This window comes from Asterias rubens, chromosome 4 (assembly GCF_902459465.1).
Source record: "Asterias rubens chromosome 4, eAstRub1.3, whole genome shotgun sequence".
In the NCBI taxonomy this organism is placed as follows: domain Eukaryota; kingdom Metazoa; phylum Echinodermata; class Asteroidea; order Forcipulatida; family Asteriidae; genus Asterias; species Asterias rubens.
This window is the reverse complement of record NC_047065.1, coordinates 19,695,273-19,718,388: the sequence shown is the minus strand read 5'-3', so window position 1 is coordinate 19,718,388 and position 23,116 is coordinate 19,695,273. Positions and strand designations below refer to the sequence as shown.

At 39.3% G+C, this 23,116-nt stretch overlaps 1 protein-coding gene across 1 annotated transcript; it reads right to left on the bottom strand.

Moving 5' to 3' along the window:
- Nucleotides 1-458: 458 nt before the first annotated feature.
- LOC117289418 (sodium-dependent noradrenaline transporter-like) lies at nt 459-21,313 on the bottom strand. The gene is made up of 13 exons (XM_033770538.1): nt 21,156-21,313; nt 14,263-14,799; nt 10,617-10,748; nt 9,093-9,339; nt 8,564-8,702; nt 7,612-7,850; nt 6,076-6,200; nt 5,459-5,571; nt 4,536-4,767; nt 4,199-4,299; nt 2,922-3,092; nt 1,962-2,033; nt 459-1,111 (listed from the first exon to the last, which is right to left on the bottom strand). The coding sequence occupies exons 2-13, from the start codon at nt 14,684-14,686 to the stop codon at nt 1,088-1,090; spliced, it is 2,019 nt and encodes a 672-aa protein (XP_033626429.1). The 5' UTR covers nt 14,687-14,799; nt 21,156-21,313; the 3' UTR covers nt 459-1,087.
- Between the last annotated feature and the right edge of the window lie 1,803 nt (nt 21,314-23,116).

The window sequence follows — 23,116 nt, the reverse complement described above, 5'->3', positions numbered from 1 at the left end:
TATACAATCTTTAACATCCTGATTTACAAAAATATAATAATATATAATTCGATTTTAACTAACGTCTCTAAACCTCTAAGTGCAGTCACGAACCAAGCGTTTCCTAAGTAGCTGCGTTAATATGACACGCCAAAAATCAGTTTTAATTTATCAGTTTCAGGTATTTTTTGCGAAGGAATGTGCAAAATTTGATTCGTAATTATGGTTCCCCTCGTTTTGATGACGACTGTGTATGTATTGGGGAGTGTGGTTCTACATCGTGACTGATGAGGTCATTCTAGATCTACAAGAGTCATTTTCGCGTCAGTGGTCCATTGGGTTAGCAGAGCGCGTCCATGCCCTTTTTGTTACAAGTCCTCGGTTTTAATAAGAACACGTTGCCGTGGATCGGACGAGTTGGTCTATAAAAAGCGTTTGTAACCCTTTTTTATAAAATGCATATGGTTGGAAAGATGTTTTAAAAGTAGAATACAATTATTATTTCTAATAATTATTTTGAGTAATTACCAATAGTGTCCACTGCCTTTAACAAGAGCGCATCTTTCCCCGTTTGCTACAAGTCCTTGGTTTGAATGGGGTATTACAAGTTTACAACGCGTCAACAGAGGCTAATTCTCGTTCTGTGGTCCGTTGTTATGGCATTAAAAAGCACATTATTGCCCCTTAGTCACAAAACCTCTACCGTGTAGAGACTTGATTCATGTTCATTTTGGTGGTCCGTTGTTATAGCAACACAGAGCGCATCCTCGCCCACCTTTGTCCTGAAACCTCAATAACTTCAACGGGGGATTCATCTTTTCGGTGTCCATTGTTGTCAATTTCTTTTCGATACAATGTCATCAGTTTCGAACGGGGAAACATTCTGTTGACCAACATTACCCGCTCTCATTAGTCTGATGATGCTGAAAGTGTTTGCTCGACTGTTTTACAAACTGGGCAGTCATCTTTCGTTCTCATTCGAGTCGATACGACCAACCAAGGACTGATGGAGATGAAGTCTACCCATTGTCGGATGAGATTTGATTTTATAGTTGCATGTTACCGGGAACACGATCAAAGAGGGTTGCTAAAGGATTGTTTCATGTTTTCATATTGAGAGCCAGTGTTTTCTCTGAAAAGATAAAGAAAATACAATTTAAAATGATCACATTTTTAGGTACTTCTCTATTTCTATAGTGTTCCGACCAGTTTTTCATAAAAAACAAAATGAACTCCCTAGCCAATGTTAGGATTTTACTCGCATTTTATTGTATTTCCAAGCGGTAAAGTAAGATACCCTGGATAATTCGAATTTGGAACAAATACAAATTTAAAAAATTCCCAGAGCCATTGTCACTCTGTTTGTTTTTCATATTAGTGTTTGGTTTAATAACTAATTGCACATGCATGCCCAAAGACCAATGTTATAACAATAGTCTTTAGTTTTTGCGTGTGGTGCAAAATGAACATCTACTCATAACTAATTTGTTTGGCCAACCCCCCCCCCCCAAAAAAAAAAAAAAAAAAAAAAAAAAACAGGGCATGTAAGCATACAAACCTGCTTAGGGTCAGCACAGACAAATCTTGAACCTGGTTATCAGCTAAAATTTCAGAAAGTTTACACTGTTGCAAGTGGTGGCCCACTCTTTTGTTGTGCTTTAGCAAAAAAAAGAAGCATTTGCTAAGCAGTATTTTCAGCTTCATGCAATTATGCCCTGGTCGCTTATAATGAAAGCTGTGATCCATGCAGCGAGCTAAAGACAGAATAATATTATTAACAAGTTGTGAAGTTTGAACATTCTGACCAAAATATGACAGGAGTATAAACAACTTTTGTTTACAAATCGACTCTCGAAAACAAGTGCGTTGGAACACGGCAGGAAAGGCCTAGTGTCGATGCTGATAGCAATTGTAACACTGATAAATGAATTGCCCAAAACAAAAATGTTTACATATAGCAGGATTCCCTACTTCACACTTACCTCGAATCTGACAATTTTTCCTTTTCGTACATCGTCATGGTCCTTAATAGGGGTGATGAGAAACGCAAGTTTCTTAAGGAAAAACACACAAAAAAAAAGCTTTCATTAAAAGTGAAACTATCTCTTTAGGGTGATTACTAAGTGAATAGTACCCCTTTTCAGCTGGAATCTGAAGGCAGCGTCGCTCTGACAAGACCTATTGGTTTATTTTCGTATTATTTATTTATTTATTTATTCAATGGTTTATTAAAAATCTATTCAATTCGCTGCCAGCAGAATTACATGAACAGTAACATAGTCAAAAGGTTTGGAGTAAAACATTACATTACTATTTAAAATGGCCTAAATCTTACACAGTAAAACGGAGAGGGAGAAGTACTGTTCACTCTAATAGGGAGGAGAACAGTTTAAAATTAATTAATTAAACATCTGAGTAAAACATTACAATCAATCTGAAATGGGGTAAAACTGTTACACTAAAAAAAAAAGGAGATTATTTAGAAAACTGTTCACTCTCAATGGGAGGGATTTAAAGTATGAGAGGGGGAGGTAGGCAAATTGGGTTAAGGGGACTTCTCTCCGCGGAGTGAATTCAATTTTGGTCTCAGATACCAGTTACCTCACTCTGCGGTAGTGAAGTTAATAACGATCCACTATAAGTTAAAGTAGTAGTCCCAGCCAAGTTTCTACCTTCCGCCCACTGCAGGTATAGTTATTAAAAAGCAAGACAGTTCTTTTCAGAACTATGAAGTCTCTCAGAACCCAGACAAAATATACCCCGCGGTAGTGGAATATACAGCAAGACAGTGCTCTAAAAAACAAATTCTACCTGGCAAAGACACACTCAATCGTGTTACCGCAAACCCAAACTATTGATACCTCACCATGTTATGCCAAAAATCTATACTCAGGTATTTCAGCCTGGACTGGCAAACCTTCAAATCTAACCTGGTCACTTACCATTTTCCAGCTGTCCCCTTCAAATGTGGCTACGTTATATACAGCAAAGGCAGGCACCACTATCATTGACGAAAGTGACAGAAGCCACCCTAGTGCCTGGCCCCAAGCCGGGTACAGATAGTCGCCATAAGTCAAAGGTTCACTAAGCGCCAAACTGACGACGAATATAAACTGCGAGCAAGAAAAGTACAACAGGAGAAAAAGGCCGAAAGTATAAAAACCATTTAAACGTTTCCTTTGTGTTTTGAGTGAGTCGTTCTTTGGGTAGATTCTGCGCAATAAATTATTCATATTATTGAGTTTTATCGGCACTTTTACGAGTGTACGAAAACATTAAATAAACTATAAAAAAACAAAATGACATTGAAAAGAAATAATACAAATTTAGCATTCACCCATAAGAGGCAGTGGACACTATTGGTAATAACTCAAAATAATGTTTAGCATAAAACCTTACTTGGTAACGAGTAGTGGGGAGAGGTCGATAGTATACAAGTATTGACTGCTTCGAGTGCTATGGTTAAAACTATTTTCCCGGGTCGAAGCCGAAGGATAATAGATCACCGAGGGAGTCATAGTTTTAACCATTGCACGAGTAAAAGCAGTCAATATGTGTTTTATAACACCCCAAACATTTCTAAATACTGTACTGTTAAGTTACAGACATCAATGCTACAATCCACGGACGACGCGAATACAGATTGCGATAACTTTTACTGTGCTGCATGTAGTGTCGTGCAATCCGAACAGGTTACAGAGTATTAATTTATCATCCTCGTACACGCAACGGACGTCTGGGTACTGCACGCCGTGTGATAGTCTTCGGACTATCGCACGGCAAACCGATGCATTATCACACGGCCGTCGTCTAGTAAAACTAAGAAATATCATGTGACGCGCTCTAAACCACTGAAAAGGCAGAATATTGGTAAGGGGTGTTATTATATAAACAGTGTGAGAAACGGCTCCCTCTGAAGTAACATAGTTTTCGAGAAAGAAGTAATTTTCATCGAATTTGATTTCGAGACCTGAGTTTCAGAGCTTGAGGTCTCGAAATCAAGCATTAGAAAGCACACATCATCATCATCATCGGTTAGCATCATGCATTTCTGCACCGGCTTCGTGTAACAAGGTTGTTTTTCAACTTCGATGGCCGATTGAGCTAAAATTTTCACAGGTTTGTTATTTTATGCATGTGTTGAGATAAACCATTGAGAAGACTGGTCTTTGACAATTACCAATAGTGTCCACTGTCTTTAAAATAAAATGTGACCTACCACTAAGAACAGAGGGCCGAATGTCTTCCAGCAGAGTCGCCACCATATCCCTGGCGTGAATCCAAGCATTTCTCTGATATTGTCCTTAAAATTGTCGATTCCTATAAACAAAAAGGTGAACATTGACAGGAAAATATTAAGGCATTTTGTAATTTACAATAGATGCGTCTTTTTTGGCACTACATGCCAAATGTATAGGTTTCCAACCAGAACACCGGTTACCATTGGTTGGACTGGTATACTCTGATCATTTCTTGATTTGACAATAAACTTGCTGAGCAGAACTTTCTGCTTCTTGGCTTCATGAAATTTAACCAAGATCTGCATCGAAACTCACCATATAACCATGATATCCCAATCGCTTCCAACATGACTACAAAGAGCAATGATGCACCGGCAGCGAATCTTTCCTGCAACACAAACATGTAGATACCTCCGTAGGTGACGTTGAACAATGCGAATAAAAACACACTGAGTACCACAAGGAGGGTCAGAAGTTCCCGGCGATGCCTGAATTGCCTGGGAAACTTATCCGTTATGCCCGAAATGACCGCTTCGAGACCACCGAACTGTGGAGAAGAATGATGCAAACAAAATAACTACATGTTAGCATTGAATGTCCTTCAAATAACGAAGATGCACTGGAAGATTGTTACAATGAACAGCAGAAGGTCATTTCAAGGTGGATGGTTCGTTTACAGTCATTACTTCCTCAAAAAATTAATGTCCATAAAAACTGACATGGTAGAGCACTCGAGAGGTGTTGGTTTTGTAAAACATTGTTAGAATAGCCACCATTTGAAGTATAATTTTACAAAGAGAGAGGTAATCTTCACCACAGTATCTGAAAGCACACATTATTCATCAACAATGTGGAAAAAAACACTATGTGGAAATTCGTAGGTCCACATAGTATTTAAAGTTCCCTTAACGGGGATCCCTTTAACTTTTGAAGTCCCGAAATCTAGCATCTGAGAGCACAAAACCTCGTGTCTGACAAGGGTGTTTTATCTTCCATTGTTATCCTGCAACTTCGACGACCAATTGAGCACAAACATTCACAGGTTTGTTATTTTATGCATATGTTGAGATACACCTGTGAGAAGACTGATATTTTGACAATTACCAAGAGTGTCCAGTGTCTTTAAATTACACACACGCAAAAAGGACAGCTCGTCCTCCATCGCAACAAAGCATCAAGTTAGTTAGAAATGTTGGTGCTGTGTTTAGATTTAAAGAAAAAAGCTAGAAACTACTTACTGAGCTATCGAGGCCCAACGTAATCAACATGAGATAGAAGATAATGGACCAAAATGTCGATCCTTGCATGGTGGCTATAGCTTCAGGGTAGACAACAAATACCAGCCCAGGACCTGCAATTGGATGAATACAATAAAGAAAACAGTAAACAACTTTGAAACTAAGTGACTCTTAATATATTGACTTATCTCGGCCGTTTGTATCACGTATTGTATAACGGTCCGGGAAAAAACGCAATGGGTTAATGGTAGTCCAAAACAACTTAACCTGGTAAATTTCTGAACAAATCAATTGAAACTTTACTCAGACGTCATTATGACGTTCCATTGTTTACCGGGAAGCGCCTGCTGTATATATTATTGAAATGGGTTGTAAATGCTTTTAAACCACTACCATTTTATATTATGTTTTCATTGTGGATAAATAATCATTCATTGTTGTTAGAATACCGTTGTTTCTTGTTTTGCATCAAAAAGGATGTTAACAGATAGACGTGTTGTTACCGTGATTGTAAAATCTAGAGAGCTCGAGGTGCTCTACAATTTCCAATGTGGTTGGTTGTTAACTTTTTATCGTTGGCTGAATAAATAATTATAATTATAGTAATTGAACTTTACCCTCGGTCGCTACGTCTTGTATATCCTTGCCAGTTCTCATAGATATGTAGCCCAATACAGCAAACACAACAAAGCCAGCAAAGAAACTGGTCACGCAGTTGACGGCACTCGTGAAGAGTACATCTCTAAAGCATTCAATAAGAAAACAGCTATGATAGAAAGTAGCAGTCCTGGCAAAAATCCCACCTACCTCCCGAGTAGTACGGTTAATAAGCAGATAAGTTCTTTTCAGATCTAAGAAGTCTTCTGCACTTCGGAAAAAATCTACTCGGCTGTAGTGAAGATGTCTCCAGAAATCCGAAACATTTTACTCCGCGGTAGGGGAATATTATGTGAGACAAGTTCTCAAAAGAACATCATTACCCAGCTATACACATGGTGTTTCCGCAAACCATTTTACAATGATATCTCACCATATGATTCAAACCCTCAAACAAATTCCTTAAACAATAATATATTATTATTAACAAGTAGATTTTTATTGTCACCTAGGTCAAGTGGTTAGACTGCACGACTTGCAATCAGAAAGTTGTGGGTTCGAATCCTTCAGCTATAACCACTGATTTCTCAATTACCAGAATAAAATAATATTGTCGTCGAGTTACTGAATCATAATTTCTTGATTTGTGTAATTCATAATCATAGACGTCAAACCAATGTTTGTATGAGAGAGATTGGTTGTTGCCAGCTTGGTGTTTATATCCCCTTGTGGGAGTTTGTCGAGTTCTCTTGATGGGAAGATCATCTAAACAAACAAACAAGCAGACAAACAAACAAACAAACAATAAATCGACGCTGGTCCCACAGAGTGACCTATCTGGAAGAAAAGTCGCAAAGATTTTGAAAAACCGTTTATATTTTACTCATTTCTGCTGACATTTTCAGCAAGTTTCAGTGCCTAATACTTAATAGTTTTGTGAACACACTAATTAGGATTAATTTGCTATTTTGATTTTTTTACGAAATGACCAAAACACTACATTCAGATAAACTTTTTAATAAGTGGCTATTATACAAATTAATATTGACTGCTTCGAATGCTATGGTTAAAACTATGACTCCCGAGGTGATTCCCGGGAGAGTTCTATTTTTCCGAGGCGAAGCCAAGGGAAAATAGAACGCTACGGGGATCACCGAGGGAGTCATAGTTTTTAACCTTTGCACGAGTAAAAGCAGTCAATATTTGTTTTATAACACCCTAAACATTTCTAAAAACTGTACTATTATTATTAAGTTACAGACCTGAATGCTACAATCCACGGACGACGCGAATACAGATTGCAAACACTTTTACTGTGCTGCATGTAGTGTCGTGCAATCCGAAATGGTTACAGACTATTAATTTATCATCCTCGTACACGCAACGGACGTCTGGGTACTGCACGCCGTGTGCTAGTCTTCGGACTAGTGCATGGCAAACCGACGCACTATCACACGGCCGTCGTCTAGCAAAACTAAGACATGTCATGTGACGCGCTCTAAACCAATGAGCAGGCAGAATACTTGCAAGGGGTGTTATAATCCATAATGCCATACCTGTATATATTGTTGTGGAATTTGTTATAGCTAGCGTAGGCCAGGTGGACACCAAACCCTGCCCCAATGGAGTAGAAAATCTGGATGGCTGCATCAATCCAAACCTGGGCGGCTAAGAGTCGACTGAAGTCTGGACGCAGGTAGTACTCGATGCCCTTCAGCGAGCCCGGGAGAGTACAGCCGTGTATCAGTAAGATAGTCAGGACTATGTATGGAAGAGTTGCAGTCACCCATACAACCTGCGAAGTATAAAAGACAAATAAGATTAATGTGTCTCCTGACGATGACTAGAGCAAGGTAGTCGAAACGTTGAGACCAACATAAGAACTCACTCCGCGGTAGTGAAGTTAATAAAGATCCACTAATAGCTTAAGTCCCAGCCGCTACAATCGGACGGGACTATACCTTAAGTGGACCGAGGGGCTATAGTGGATCGAGGGGCTTCACTACGGAGTGAATTTTTAACTAGTATCAATGTTTCGACTAGCTTGCTCTTGTCATCGTCCATAAACACTTGTATTTTTTTCTAACTGGCGTCCAGTTTAAGTAATAACGCGAGGTTCTTATGTAAGCACTTCGTCACACTCATCGGGAGGCAAGGCATGCTTTGAAGCTACGTTTTGAAGTATGAGACCTATCTTCTAAAGCACAAACTGATTTACAAGGTGCTGTGGCTCAATATGCTGCCGATGAAACAAGGAAACCCCGGGACAAACCCCTTCTCTTTACGATAAGTGCACTGGGTTATTTTACGTGCGTTACACAACACACGGGAACAACGGCTTTACGTCCCATTGGAATGACGGGGCATCGTGGTAGCGTCTTGCTTTAGGGCACATGACGTGTCACGACGTAGTCATGTCCACATCAAGTATGATACAAATATTACGCATCAGTCCAAGTTGTCCATTTACAAATGACTTGAGGACGACATACCAATATCATAACTGACCTTTCCTGATGACTTGACCCCCTTCCAGAGGGAGAAATAGACCACGACCATGACAGCCATCAGGCAGAGCACCAACTGCCATTTTAGTCCCACTAGATCATGAAGTCCCTCGCTCAGGTGCATCTCAAGGACATTCCGTCTGATGTTTTGCAAGAAAAGAATTTTTTTTTATTACAAAACAAAGTCGCGGCCATTAAAAGTACTTTTGTTTCGAAGAGGCGTGAGCTAGGTTCTTAATTATTTGTATTTTACCAATTATACACAGATGTGTGTTAGCACTGTATACTCAACACTTTTTCTCAGCTTTGTGAACAAAATCATGCAGGAATATAAAACTCGGGTGGGATTAGAACCAACGACTTTTGCATGTCTACAGCAGTGTCTTACCAACAAAAGACCACCGAGATTTCCCTTAGCAATAGAGGACGTGCGAATCCTATTTTGTAGCAGTGGGTACCGTAATTTTTTTACAATGTTTTGCCGATGATATTGGCATAAAAAGGGCAAAGAAATGCTATAACTGTCTTACTCGTAGAATTCCTGGGCAGGCGAGCTCCCTGTGGTCGAGTTAACTAGAAAGGCCTTGTCGTCCACCGAGACCCAAGACTCATTGAAAGACCCGTCGTAGCAGACCGGTGTGTTCCATTCGTTCTGACAATCCTTCCACGGTAAGGAAGACGTGAATGACGAGATGAGGTAGTACAAAGACCAGGCTATGATGACGTTGTAGTAGAAAGCAACATACCAGGCTATGAGCACGACAGCCCATCCGAGACCTGCGACAACGTGAAAAAAAAAATGGTTAAAAAAAAAGAGTAAAATTTACGGCACTTTACCTGGAACCCTCTGCCAGGTAAAGTGCCGTAATAAGTGCGGTAGAAGTTTTGCAAACTATCCCTTTAAGGCACACTTTACGAAACTTCCACTGTAAAGTTTACAGTACTTTACCTGGCAGCTAGGGTGCAAGGTAAAGTGTCGTGAATTTCACGGGAACTGTTTACAGTGCACGCTCTGTTAGGAATCTGTTATAATTTGAACTGGTTGTTTCGATTCGGATGGTTTGTATGGATCATAATGTTTCAATCAAGGCCCATTTATTATAGAGAAAGGACCCTTTCTCCATATCCAACATTCCGTCTTAAACGCCTCTCTTAATATTTATGCATGAGGTACGTCACAATGCTAACTCAAAACGAGGCGATGGGCGCAGCCACTGCAAGTGATGGGGAACGCCCATAGCCTCATTTTGGGTAAGAATTATGACGTCATGCATAGGTATTAAGAGAGGCGTATAGCTCTCGCAGGTTGCAGTGTTATCACCTGGTTACCGAGAAGCTAAGTGTATGGTCAAGTGTCTCGCTCGGAAACATGACCAGCATTTGAAACCACCCTATGAGAGAGTTGGCCATCAGAACTTGGCTCCGATCACTAAGACCGCTCGGCCACGACACACCATACAGGGAATGACGCGATTTCAAGTTAGGAAACCAAAACAATACACACAATGTCGCATAATGTGGATCTGTCCACCGTATGGAAAATGAAAATTAACTTGCATTGCCATGGAGGAGGTCAGGAGGAGGTCAGGAGGAGGATTCAAAAGAGGACGCTACCAGAAAAAGTTTGTACACATGAGTTGGCTGCATATGGGAGCAGCAGGGACAGAATATCCTGCCACACTGGTAATGGCAGGGAATGTTGTGCCCCCGCCCCCTCCGTTATAATAGGGACTTTTCGTTTCGGCGACGGATGGTTCTGCGACGGTTGTTCAGCTAAACGTTGTCGTTTTCAGCACAACGAAGATTCATCCCAAGTACTGTCGTAGAAATTGAGGGACGACCGTCCTCAAAGCCGACGCATGCGCAGATGACGCCAAATGTCATCTTTACCGTCGCAGAACCATCCGTCGTCGAAAACAAAAAGTCCCTAATGTCGAATGTGTGGAACATTCGTCTGGGCGCTTTATACTTCGAAATAATTTCCTCTGATATGCTTATTTGACGTATGGGAGACACAAGGGGACAGCATCCCCAAAACACCGGGGCACTCTTACCTTGAAATAATGGGCATATATCCCACACACTGATTGCCCCTTGCCGGAAATACTGGCCCATCGCAAGCTCCATGTAGAGCATAGGAAGACCGCCAAATATCAAGAAGATGACGTATGGAATTAAGAAAGCCCCTGATATGAAAAGAAAAAAACATTATTAATTGTGAGTTAGGTTTAAAGGCACTGTTGGTAATTGCAAAAGACCAGTCCTCTCACTTGGTGTATCTCAACATATGCAAAAAATAACAAACCTGTGGAAATTTGAGCTCATTTGGTCGTCGAGGAGATATGAATGAAATAAAAAAAAACACCCTTGCCACATAAAGTTGTGTGCTTTCAGGCTCGATTTCGAGACCTCTAAATCTAAACCCGAGGTCTCGAAATCAAAATCGTAGAAAATTACTTCTTTCTCGAAAACTACTCAAATTCAGAGAGAGCAGTTTCTCAAAATGTTTTGCACTACCAACCTCTCCCCATCACTCGTTACCAAGTAAGGTGTTATGCTAATAAATATTTTGAGTAATTACCAATAGTATCCACTGCCTTTAAAGTCAATGGGAAACTTTTGAAAGGGCAACAAGGCCACTACATTTTCGCTGCATGTGTCTTCCACCTTTTTCACAAACACTCATGGTGGGACTTATTTTGTATCTCTACCAATCCTGTATAGTTGATACCTTTAAGTATGTAGAAAACCGTATCATATATAGTTGTGGGTATGAAACAACGGAAAAATAATATAATGACAACGATATAACTTGCTAATGCGTAGAAAAAAATAGCATCACATACAAGAGATATTGTTCAACAAATATATCTTCGTGTAACGTCTAAAAAACAAACATGAACAGTGGCGCTGTGATGTTTCCCCAACCTTGAGCAAATTATGGAGGATGACTAGGATTATACTATAACACTAGTCGTGGGGGAAAACAAACATTGCAGCGCAAATAATAATAGTCAAATATTAGTTTGAACATTTTTGCCGTAGCTTGTGGGTTCGAGGGTCCTTATACAAAAAAGCTTTGTTGTGTCAAACCTTGGCTCAAGAGTCACTATACTTTTAAAATATATGAAGCGTTTTCTAGTTGAAGTGGACCTTGTTGTGATTGACAATTAAGACATTGTGGGATGAGGACGGGTGGTAAACCACATGGTTGTCCAGAGTAAAAATGCTTGGTTTTGGGGGTTTTCGCTGGCACAGTGGTTTATGTCTCTCTCTAAATTCAGCTCTTTCCACTTGACATCTACTGTTACAGCTGATGTTATTTTCTAATTAACATTTTGTTTTTCAAGCCAACTAGTTTTTTAAAATCTGAGAACAAACAGAACAAACTTGATTGAGGCTGGGATTTGGATGATTACACCAATCAATTGCAATAAGCTTGCAACAGCTAATACTCTATTTTCTAATTAACATTTTGTTTTTCATGACAACACACTTCTTGAAATCTGGTAGAGAAAAAGTTTATTAGCGCTTCGGGTTGGATTTTAAAACCGGTCATAGTTCGTGACTTAAAGGCCGTGGACACTATTGGTAATTGTCAAAGACTAGCCTCCACAGTTAATGTATCTCAACATATGCATAAAATAACGAACCTGTGAAAATTTGAGCTCAATCGGTCATCGAACTTGCGAGTTATGAATGAAAGAAAAAAACACCCTTGTCACACAAAGGTGTGTGCGTTTAGATGGTTGATTTCGAGACCTCAAGTTCTAAATCTGAGGTCTCGAAATCAAAATCGTAGAAAATTACTTCTTTCTCGAAAACTATGGCACTTCAGAGGGTGCCGTTTCTTACAATGTTTTATACCATCAACCTCTCCATACTACTCGTCACCAAGAAAGGTTTTATGCTAATAATTATTTTGAGTAATTACCAAAAGTGTCCACTGCCTTTAACTTTACCCTGCTTGTAACAGCTTGTTCTTTTTTCCAGTCAACATTTTGTTTTTCATGATAATATAATTTCTGAAAAATTGACAGCAAAATAAGCTAATTAACGCAGGGGTTTGGATTTGTAACGCCGGTCATAGTTCGTGACTTGACTCTACCCTGTTTGCATCAGCTTATTCTACTTTCTAATCAACATTTTGTTTTTTACGACAATGTATTTCTGAAAATTTTACTGCAGTTGAAATTGATTAACGCATGCAGGGGTGTGGATTTTTTAAACCATTCGTGACTTGACTCTTTACCGTTGTGTTAGCATTAGCATAGCCTTGTGCATTATTGGCGCAAGGACTATATACATTGATAACAATAGTGTATTGTGACGTATTTCATCTGACCATGACAACCCATCTGACCGTCGTTATGTCCAGCATGACATGAAAGCCAACCATGACAGTTTTTAATTAGAAACGAAAAACAAGACGGCATTAGAGATAGAGTAATACTTTTGGTAATTACTCCACAAATTAATTACCAGACAAACTTTATGAAGGGCATTGGAGAGTAGTTGGTATCATAAAGCATTGTTATGAAACGACACACTTTGAATTATTGTAGTTCAATTGAAAGAGGTGGTTTTCACCCCAAAACGTGATTATGTGGACTTCAGTCAGCACCGAAGCCTTTCTCAGCCATCTGAAAGCGTATTTCATGCAATCAAACAGTGTTCTTTCTTTCAATAAGTTCTTTCAAAATTATATAGGATTTGAGGCATTGCATGGTTATAGGTATCAATAATGTGGTTTGCGGTAACACCATGTGCGTATCTACTTACAAGGTAGAGTTTGTTCTTAGAGAACTGTCTTGCTTTATTCTTACTACTACCGTGGAGTAGATTGTTCAGGTGTTCGGGAGACTTTTCAGTTCTTAACGAACTGTCCTGCTTATTAACTATTTCCCGGGCGGATGGTATAGAAAATAGGCTGGGACTACTGCTTTAGCTAATATGATCGTAATTAACTGTACTACTGCGGAGTCAGTTCTTGAATTGGTCTCAACGTTTCGGCTCGCTTGCTCATAGTCATCGTCAGGTAACCTCGATGACAAAATTTAGTTTGTTACTTTATGCGTGTGGCGTGGTGAGAAACACCGAGTGAGAAACACCAAAAGTTCAATATCATCCAGTTCAAAACAAATAATTATCAGGAACAATTAGATATAATCAGAAATGGCATTCGTTCGATTGGCATTCGGATGTGAAAACTTTAACAAAAAATATTACGTTTTTTCAATCGATGTGAAACAGACTTAGGCTGGAGAAAACTCAGCAATTAATTATAAGTTATCGACTAGGATTAATCAATAGTGATCGGTTTAACAGGAATAAACATGTGGCTAATAGCGTTCTCACAAAGGACATCGGTGCAAAAAATAGTTAATGGCCTGACGTTTCGACCCTGTGCAGAGTCTATCTCGAAGGCTTAATGAAACACAACAAACATGAACAAGTTATACCGGTAGGCCTATATCAGTGTGACAACCAATCTTATGCAATTATTATTACATTGAGATTGGGTGTATTTTATACACACCCGTTGTATCATGGCGTAATTTAAACCTTTAGACTGCCATTGTTTACTTAAATAAACCTTTCTTTTTAACTTGCGGAAAAAAATATTGACATTATCCCCACATCGGACCAGTATAACTATATTGACACAATAGTTGATGTTGACTTTATCACTTGACCTACCTCCACCGTTTCGGTAGACTAGGTATGGGAACCTCCAGACGTTAGCTAGATCCACAGCAAAGCCGATTACCGAGAGCAAGAAGTCCACCTTCCCGCCCCAAGTCTCCCGTCCGTCCCCGGTGCCTCCATCATCGGCCTCAAACGCTACCTCAACCTCCTTGATGGCTGTATCTAACTCCAACACCACGTCCTTTTCACGAGCCGTAACTTTCATCTCAATCGCTGGCATCGTTGAATTGTGACCGGGTTCGTCGTTACTCACACTCCCCCCTGATGTCGTGGTGTGACTGTCATTTAGATTTGCCCCCTGGTTGTCGAAACCACCTCTGTGATCAGCAAATCCCGACTGCGGTTTGACACTGTTGTTGGCGAGATCATGTTGGGAACCCGAGGGTGTCGTCGTCTTATCTGAATTTAAATCCATGACGTAGTTCAAAGTTTGACCAGCAGCCGTTGTAATGTGTATGTGGAATGACTCCTATTGCACACGCTATGCCCCAATATAGACCGGTATGCAGTTCTCCTATCACTGTAAACCTACATATGTAAACATGAAGCAAAATACATCAAACAAACCAAAAAATCATTTTGTCAAGGTCCAGCTATGCACTGACCGCTTCTGTGCCAACGAAACGTCATAATATAACAAAATAGCAAGGTTGCTCTATGATATAACGAAACGTCAATGATTTACCTTTTTGGAATTTGACAGTTGCAATTTTGTTTAAAAAACTCTGTTTCAATGAACCGATAAGCAAACACTCTCGCGATTCACCCTGGCGGTTAAAGCCATTTGACACTTTCGGTAAATAGTAATTTCCAAGGCCCACACTTCGTGTATCACAACTTCTATATCAATATAATAACAAACCTGTGAAAATTTAGGCTCAATTGGTCATCGGAGTCGGGAGAAAATAACGAGAAAACCCACCCTTGTTTCCGCACGTTTTGCCGTGTCATAACATAAATTTAAAATAAATCCGTAATTCTCGATATCGAGAATCATATTGTTTCAATGTTTTCTAAAAAAGTAAAGTATTTCATGGTATAGTATGTTTCAAAGCCAAGAGAAGTTACCTTCTGTAAACCCTGTAAGTTATTTGTAAATCTGTGAACTTGTTTTTGTACCGAAAGTGTCCAGTGGCTTTAAGCATGGAGGAAGTAATGTTAAAACGAAGCAATCGGGCAGTTGAAGTAAATTCGTAGTCAAATCCTAAACATAAACAACAACAACGAAGAGCTCTAAGGCATCTTAGGAACATGGAATGCTAGACAGTCCACAGGCGTTTTTTTTTTTAACACCATTCGCCCTCTACGTTGTCATTTAACCATCCGTGGTATAGGGGTGCATCTCACGAAAAATATTTAGAAGTCTCACAGCCTTTGAGAGTAATTAAAAACAATTATTCATAGACTCTCCACAATTGAATACGGGGAGTCCCTGTGTGCCCGTCGAGGTTTTCACCCTCCAAATAAAAACACCCCTACACAAGGGTAATTTTCCAAACGTCCGAGCATCAATATTTAAAAGTGTCCCTACACCCTCCACCAAATTATGGTATTCAGCCTGGTGGGCTCCTTCAGCCTGTTTCGAACCCCGAACCAAAAACGTACGTTTTTAAAAGTAACCAGCCGATCTTAAGCCACAGCCGACGCTGAAGTCTTGAGTTTCGAAAAGGCCCGTATAGACTGGGCATGAATCCCACTGCAGTATGTGGCTACAAGTTTCGGTGAATTTTAATTGCTTAATCCGCTCTTCCTGATTGATCATACCCTAGCAACAGCTGTCCTGCTTCATCAACAATTCTCACGTTGCTATGGCAACAACTATTTAATGCGACTTCTGATACGAAGGGACGCAATGACTCATTGTGGATTTTGGTTTCTTATTTTAGTCTGCACAGTCAAAACAAAATGCACTTGAAGATGTGAAAAAGACCATAAGATCATCGACAAAACACAAACCAAACTTCTTGGAAGTTTGTGATTTTGTTTCAGATGTTCGGTTTGCCGCTACACATTGTGTGATACCATTCACACTCACTTTGCTTTGTATGGTGTTCTAATAAGCACTTACAATGTCCTCAAAGTTTTTTGTTTTTTATTTGTATCTTGAAAAATAGGCAGTGTAATCTACCATCAATTTTATTTATTAAAATGATAATAAATGAATTAAGAAAAACAAACCTTATGGTGTTATGCACAACGAAAATACTTCACCTTAATGGTCATGTTGATGTCAAACTCTGATCCAAAATAATCTTCCAGATTAAACATTGACAACTATTTATCTAGATGATAACGGGTGATTAATTACCATGGTAACGGCCATTACAGTTCAGTTGACCGGTTAGTTAAATTGGGTTCCAGTCTAAGTTTGATATGCTGGCTGTTTGGCTGTTGCATGCTTTGTTCAGTATTTTGAATTGTTTTATTGTTTCATCATAATATGTTTTTTTTTTAAGTATATCCCACTCAACGATGTCAAGCTGTCTAACTGCCACCCCCCCCCCTCCCCCCTTCTCATCCTAGTTTGCCTTACATTATCCCCGGCGAGAAAAAGGGGCTAGTATTCTGTCTGTTGATCCAGGTTACACACCCCAGCATTCTTCTTTTTCGCTTTAATGGATAGTAAGCCTGAATTTTCGACAATTTAGCCTTCGACAACATTTCAGGGTCGAAACGTGAGGCTACTAAACTACTTTTTGTGTTCATTAACCAATGAACAGGTCCTTTTTGTTGACGTAGTTTGAAAAAGCTAGTTTTAAGAAACTAAGAACAGAAATCTATGCCTTTTCGAAACTACTGAGATCCGAGTACACCTGATTGAGACTGACAAGGCCCGAACTCAGGCCAAAACCGCGATTTCGAAAGGGTCAGAAATGATCAGGGTCACAGAGGGCCTGCTGGCTTACCCGGCAAATGGTTTTGCAATTTTTTTTATAGCTTTGATTCCTGCGTCAGCTTGACCAGTTTCTGGGTGAATCTGACACGGAAACCCGGAAACTGGTCAGTTCCCTTTGGAGCTGGAATCTATCCGGGTCAACTGACCCGAAAGGCTTTGGAGTGTTACGTCTTCATAATTAGCAGTAGTTTGAAAATTGTTCGGCCTTTTAAGATTGTACAGTTCAATAGTTCTTAATTTTATTAACTGACGTTCAACTTATGTAATGTGAAAATTATATTTTGTCAATATTTTGCAATCCATTGTAATGCATAAACAGATGACAAATGGTTCATGGTGATCAAAACACCAATGGTTTGCATTTAGTGTCCACAAATACCCATTTTCGTGTTGGTTATTCAGCTTCTTCGGTTTGCGATGCCCAAATATTGACAATGCGTGGTGTCTCAAGGGGGTGAAATCTCCGGCCATTAGGGACAGTTACTCCAGACCGGTGAATATGGGGGCGAATTCACCCCCTGCAAAATACAATACGAAACGGAGGCATGTATAGCCTCGACGCAAGGACAAACGCCTTGCAAAATAAATGCAATCCACTCTGCCAACACTCGTGCGTTTCCCGTGCAGGCCCCCTGCGTGTTGATGATGCCACCCACATTCAAAATACCACCTTTTAAAACTGACAAAATACGGAGGCGTGAACGAGAATATGGGTAGATTTGTATAATGCCTTCAAACACTAGATTGGACAGTGAAAATGAGTCTGTAGTTTCATTTTGCAAAGATTTATGGTTGGAAATAATATAATAATATTTCCGTTTTTCCCACAAAACCAACCCTTATGATACGCAGGTTAGTAGTTCATGACGTGACTCCTAAGCGTTTGTGTGGTGGCTCTGAAGGGACACCAGACATAATAATTACGAGACTATACGTTAATTCCCACTCACATTAATGTTTCACGTATGTATTAATTTGCGCTTGATACACAACTCGTGAATATTTATTATGTAGTTATTTGTGCCACAAGTCGCAAATTAATATTAATTTTCGAAAACATTTAAATGTTCACGATTTGTACTCCCAAATCACGAGTATTCCATAAATATTGACGTGAAAATCACGATCAGTGTTCCAATTGGATACTGGGCCACAGCAGGTTTACAGGCACGTTTACTGTTGACTGGACAAGTCCAGTAGTCTTGATTTTTTCAATTTAGTATGAGTACCTCACTTTGTAATATCTTAAAGCATGGAAACCATTGGTAATTGTCACAGACCAGTCTTCTCACGTTGTGTATCGCAACATATGCATCAAATAACAAACCTGTACAATTTAAGCTCAATTGGTCGTCAAAATTGCGAGATATTAATGAAGGAAATAACACCATTGTCACACGAAGTTGTGTGCTTCCAGGTGCTTGATTTCGAGACATCAAATTCTAAATCTGAGGTCTCGAAATCGAATTCGTGGAAAATTACTTCTTTCTCGAAAACTACGTCACTTCAGAGGGAGCCGTTTCTCACTATGTTTTATACTATCAACAACTCCCCATTACTCTTTACCAAATTAATAAGGTTTTATGCTTTACATTATTTTGAGTATAATTACCAATAGTGTTCACTGCCTTTAGTATTATAGTACCTCACTGTTTGACAATTGTTTTCAACAAAATCAATTTATGTTCAAAGTGTTGACTTTGAGTCTGATGAACACCTTTGAATTCTAGATTGAGTAATGAAATTTGTAAACCCACTATTAAGCTTTTCTTACATCGCATATCATAATGTCATAGCTATAATTTATTATTGTCATAGCGATTTTCAATGTCTTGTGATGATGCATGAAAAACAATCATAATAAATAGGCCCTTTTCGAATCCACGGCTTCGGCTTTGGATTTGGCTCCAGGCTCCGTTCTCATCTGAAGCCCTGAGCACGTACCCAAATTAAAGACAGTGAACATAATTGGTAATACTGTCAAAGACTAGTCCCTCACTTGGAGCAATTCAATATGCATAAAACAACAAACCTGTAAAAATTTGAGCTCAATCGGTCGTCGAAGTTGCGATATAATAATGAAAGAAAAAACACCTTCGTCACACCGTTCGAAGTTCAGATGCTTGATTTCGGGACCTCAAAAAGATTCTAAATCTGAGGTCTCGAAATCAAATTCGTTAAAAATTACTTCTTTCTCGAAAACTACATTACTTCAGAGGGAGCCGTTTCTCACAGTGTTTTCTAAAATTTCATGCTAATAATTATTTTGAGTAAAGCACCCGAGCAGAATCTGGGAACCGAAGCCGTGGTTTCGAAAATGGCCACCCATACTGCAGTAATACCGTGTTTCATTATAGGGATAAGAATAGCAAGAGGCGGAATGAATAGTTTCAGGTTCGTTTTATGGGAAAGTTTCAACGAAGCAGACAGCTTTGTTATTCATGAAATGGGCTCTATGGCCTCATTGTCCAAGTTCGTGTGAGTTCAAAAAGGTCAAGTCTCATGGCATAGATATTTCTTTACAGTAATTTTATTAATGTTGACCGACCAGTGCAAGTGAAGCATGAAGAAGCCAAGCGCGGGGGGGGGGGGGGCATACATCATCTTTGAAAGCAAACTTCACAGCAATACGACACAATACTATGACACTATTGGTTATTGGTTTGGGTACAAATCGTTTGTATGTAGAAACATCGCCAAACAGTGTACTCCTACAGTGTCCATAACACCATACCTCACAAAAGGCTAATAGAAGTGTGAATTCACGCGCCTATAAACACTAGCTATGGGAATGTTTGTGTGCATTTGAAACGCCAGAACTTGAATATAACGCATGCGTAACCGATTTGCCATATATCCTCCAAAATGGTTGGATTCAAAACGGATATTCGTGTTAGTCATGCACTCTAGCACAAACCAAACCCCCTTTTTCCTCGTGAGTTTTAAAACAATTCAAGATGGAAGTTAAACATGGATGACAAATCCGACATACATTACACACGAGCCATTGAATCTGCCGAAGACAATAATAATTATTTACAGACTGCTTCTCACCCAAGGAAAACATATATAAATCCAAAGAACTTATACAAATATTTTTTTTTTTTTTTTTTTTTCAAAAGGATCCCTGTTGCCGTCTGTTCAAGATTCTGTTCTAGCAGCAATAAGAAACAAAAGCCACCATGGCAGACACTAAATTATTATTGAATTCAAAGTGGCGTTTGTGGTACCTATTGGTCCGCCATTGCTAAGGTCTCTTAAAGGAACACGTTGCCTTGGATCGGACGAGTTGGTCTATAACAATGCATATGGTTGGAAAGGTGTATTAACAGTAGAATACAATGAGCCACACAAGTTTGCCTCGAAATTGCGTGGTTTTCCTTTTACTGTGCGAAATAACACGGTCGGAATGGCCGACCGTGATTGTCGACGAGGTAAAAGGAAAACTTCGCAATTTCGAGTGTTACTTGTGTGGATCATTATATTCTACTTTTAAAATATCTTTCTAATCGTATGCATTCTTTAACAAACGGTTACATACACTTTTCAAAGACCAACTCGACCGATCCAAGGCAACGTGTTCCTTTAATGTAAAAGGGTGAAACTTTCGCGCTCTTGTCCGAGTGGTGTAAGTTTCATTCTTTTGAAAGTGAAAGTCAATCTGGGTCACTCTTTTTAAGTGAAGTTGAATCTTCACTTCACTATATTAATTAGATGAAAGTAACACAGTCTTTGCACTCTAAAAAGAGTTGTCCGCCATAATGGCTCTTTGCAAGAGTGGTATGGCGGACAAAACGAGTGGTTTATCACACAAGATACAAGATTTCATCCCAACCACGAATAATGCTATTTGTCGCAGCCGATCATGTGTGTACAAATTGAATCCACATAAGTTAACGTGACCGTATGAAGTGAAGTGCATTGAATTGGTCCAGCGCTGTATAAATGTTAATCGTACTTAACACTTTAAAGCGTTTCAAAATCATACCTTAACAGCTCAACTTTAGTTATCTCCGGTGTATATGAAAAGGGTCCAAGGTGTTCCAGACCGCGGATGGCGAAGATCAGACATAAGTTATTCCTGAAGTATCCCTGTAGACATACCTCGCTGGCTTAACGAGCAGTTGTGAATTTTTGCTGGTGTTGCTTCGCAGCAACCAAACAAATGGCGCCGCTTCAGTGATTGTGTCAATATGTATACATGCTTAACTTATTTTCTCAGTTCATGATAATGCAGTATTTATTTGTAGGTGGATATATAAGTAGTGTTTTGTGTGCTTCCACGATCTCAACTTTTCGAAAAGTTTGCATTAAACTGTAAAAAAACTAATACTGGAATACTTTTGTATGTCAGTCATCTATTGAGGTAGGTACTTCTATTTGCGGAAGGTGAAATACTGGCGCTGGTCGAGTTGTCAGCTGAGAGCACTTATACATGATGGGCCATGTTTTATAAAAAGACATGCGAGTTTTATATTCAGTATTACTTACTGTCTTTGCTGAGTTAATCAATACAATCGAAGCAATGACGATTTGTTGACAGTTTGATAAGCAATGATAGTTAGAACACAAGTCACGTAACGCAACTTTAATTTATTCCCTTTTTCTTATTTTTGTTGTTTTCCTTTTTCCTTTTCTTTTGAGAGTGGGTGAGAGAGATGGGGCGAACATCTCCGCTTTTCTGGGGGGGGGGAAGGGGGCACGATCTGTTTTTGTATCATATCAGTCACCGGTAGATGGCCCAGTGGAGGCTAACTCGGAGGGACTGGGCAAGTCTATAATTTATCTGGTTCGTTTTGATTTGTAAGTTAAACCAAAGTTTGGTTGAACAAACGGCATTGCGTGAGCGTTCAATGAAATAAAAAAACTCAAACGTGTATTTCATATTCAACGCGCGTGCAGAATGACGCGCTTGTCATCTTGCGGTCCTGTCGCGTTTGTGCACGAAGCATCACTCGTGCGCCCTCTAGTTCTTATATATAACTCTATGATCTGGGTATGGTAACACTTGGTGTTATGGGGTTAGTCTGTTTGCTGCGTGCTCAGCGCGTTGCTTTCGTGTGGATTTTCAAAGGCAAAATAAGATAACGTGTAAACCAATCAAAAGGCAGAATCCTTGTATTAGCACCGAGTATGTATTATTTTCTCATAGGTCTATACTTTAAAAAAATTAAAGGGAAGGTACATGTTTGGTAATTACTCAAAACAAATATTAACCTAAAAATTGACTTGGTAACGAGCATTGGAGAGTTGTTGATAGTATAAAACATTGTGAGAAACGGCTCCCTCTGAAGTAGCATAGATTTTGAGAAAGAGGTAACTTCTTACTGAAATAACTAAAGACTTCTAGCCAGAAGTCTTTTATTCCTATCTGAGAGCAAACAAACTTCGTCCAACAAGGGTGTTTTTCTCTCATCTTTTTCTCGCAACTTCGATGACTAATGTAGCTCAAATTTTAACAGGTTGGTTGTTTATGCTTATGTTGGGATACACCAAGTGAGAAGGTGTACCTTCCCTTTAAGTCCGTTTGTCCCTCCTCTATGATCGACTGCAGAGCCGTATATCCCAATATACGGCTCTGATCGACTGCAATGTATGGCGCCCTCACTCGTTCACATGGATGTGAATTTATCTCCGTAACACACGTGCAAGTAAGTGTGAACAGCTTTCGTGTGTACAGAGCTTTCAATGGGTATGAGTCGTCAATCTTTAAGTAGAGAATACTTTTAAATCATAAAATAAAATTAATTATGTACAAAATGTTCAAAATGTACAAATACTTTATTTTGACATACTTCAGTGTTGTTTGACATTAAAAAAAAAAGGATTTTTTTTTTATTCCCTTTCAAATTTGCTACATGAATAAATAGCTAATTTTTAAAGTCCACTCAGCGCTATTCATTCATGAAAGATTAATAATGGGAATAAAGCTTTATCATAGCAAGTGGA

Coding starts and splice junctions, on each gene's coding strand:
- LOC117289418 (XM_033770538.1), bottom strand. CDS start 14,686: ATGGATTTAAATTCAGATAAGACGACGACACCCTCGGGTTCCCAACAT. Junction 4,768..5,458: donor CGTTGGGCCTCGATAGCTCA/GTAAGTAGTTTC, acceptor TCTTCTCCACAG/TTCGGTGGTCTCGAAGCGGT. Junction 3,093..4,198: donor TCGGCCCTCTGTTCTTAGTG/GTAGGTCACATT, acceptor TCTTGCTCGCAG/TTTATATTCGTCGTCAGTTT.